Genomic DNA, 1,741 nt, shown 5'->3' with positions numbered 1-1,741 from the left:
CGTTACGTCTGCTACAACACCAGGTCTCGTTACGTCTGCTACAACACCAGGTCTCGTTACGTCTGCTACAACACCAGGTCTCATCACGTCTGCCACGGCATCAGGTCTCATCACGTCTGCTACAACACCAGGTCTCGTTACGTCTGCTACAGTCCCCGAGACCTCCACGTCATTTTCAGCAGAGCTGAAGGGTTCCAGCCCCGCCGAGCCAAAGGGGTCCTGCTTCGCCGAGCCCTCTGTTCCCAGTGCTCCCTGGGACGAGACCACTTCCTCTGCTCTCTCAGCCTCGTCTCACAGTTGTCGTCGGAGGAATGCGGCTGCAGCCTCAGGGCAGGTTACGACTGCCCCACCTCCCTGCTTCATCAACTCATCGGGTTGTTTCAGCACCCCTAGAGGGGAGGAAGCTGCAGCATCTGGTTTTGTGTCACCTCCATCATCAGCATCATCATCTTCATCATCTGGTCCTACTCCTGAGTCTGAGCCTTCAGATACCCAGCCTTCAGAATATCCAGAGTATGCAGAGTTCGAGTGTCTCGAGTATCCAGAGTTCGAGTGTCTCGAGTATCCAGAGTTCGAGTGTCTCGAGTATCCAGAGTTCGAGTGTCTCAGACTGAGTATGCAGAGTTCGAGTGTCTCAGATTGAGTATCCAGAGTTCGAGTGTCTCAGACTGAGTATGCAGAGTTCGAGTGTCTCAGACTGAGTATCCAGAGTGTGAACCAGAGCACGATCCAGATTTTGATCCTGAAGATAACCCCTTCTGTACAGAATACTACGACTACTCACCACCACCATCTGAGTTCCAGTCTTCAGAAGGTCCCGACTTGCCTGTTCCAGACTCAGTCCCCTCTGCACCCGAGTCCTCAGTCCCCTCTGCACCCGAGTCCTCAGTCTTCGAGTCTACAGAGTCTTTAGTCCTTGAGTCTTTAGTCCTTGAGTCTACAGAGAACGAGTCTACAGAGATCGAGTCTACAGAGATCGAGTCTTCAGAGTCTACAGAGATCAAGTCTTCAGAGTCTACAGAGATTGAGTCTTCAGAGTCTACAGAGATCGACTCTTCAGAGTCTACAGAGATCGAGTCTTCAGAGTCTACAGAGATCGAGTCTTCAGAGTCTACAGAGATCGAGTCTTCAGAGTCTACAGAGATCAAGTCTTCAGAGTCTATAGAGATCGAGTCTTCAGAGCCTACAGAGATCGAGTCTTCAGAGTCTACAGAGATCAAGTCTTCAGAGTCTATAGAGATCGAGTCTTCAGAGCCTACAGAGATCGAGTCTTCAGAGTCTACAGAGATCAAGTCTTCAGAGTCTATAGAGATCGAGTCTTCAGAGCCTACAGAGATCGAGTCTTCAGAGTCTACAGAGATCAAGTCTTCAGAGCCTACAGAGATCGAGTCTTCAGAGCCTTCACAAGATCCAGACTCATCGGCCCCAGTCTCTGCTCACATGTCATCAATTCATGTTCCAGTCTCTGCTCACAAGATTTTAGTCTCAGATGCAGTCTTTGAGTCATCAGTTCCCATCTCTCCATCATCATCATCAGTTCCTGAAACCCCGGGTCTGATTGTAAGGTCCCCAGGTTAACCCAAGTCTCCAGAATCCCCAGGTGGGATGGTAAAGTCCCCGGGTCAGTCCAAGTTTCCTGAGCCAGAGCAAGCACCCGAGTCTCCTGAGCCAGAGCCAGCATCTGAGTCTCCTGAGCCAGAACCCGAGTCTCCTGAGCCAGAGCCAGCATCTGAGTCTCCTG

General features: G+C 51.0%; 1 protein-coding gene across 1 annotated transcript; it reads left to right on the top strand.

Moving 5' to 3' along the window:
• Positions 1-77: 77 nt before the first annotated feature.
• LOC106512023 (flocculation protein FLO11) lies at positions 78-1,719 on the top strand (the record flags this gene model as incomplete). Its single annotated transcript, XM_014000725.1, has 2 exons — positions 78-614; positions 674-1,719. Coding segments are annotated over 2 exons (1,442 nt in total), but the record flags the coding sequence as incomplete, so codon positions are not given.
• Between the last annotated feature and the right edge of the window lie 22 nt (positions 1,720-1,741).

Source organism: Austrofundulus limnaeus, unplaced genomic scaffold, assembly GCF_001266775.1.
Source record: "Austrofundulus limnaeus strain Quisiro unplaced genomic scaffold, Austrofundulus_limnaeus-1.0 Scaffold3922, whole genome shotgun sequence".
Classification (NCBI taxonomy): domain Eukaryota; kingdom Metazoa; phylum Chordata; class Actinopteri; order Cyprinodontiformes; family Rivulidae; genus Austrofundulus; species Austrofundulus limnaeus.
This window is presented reverse-complemented; position numbering and strand designations above follow the sequence as displayed.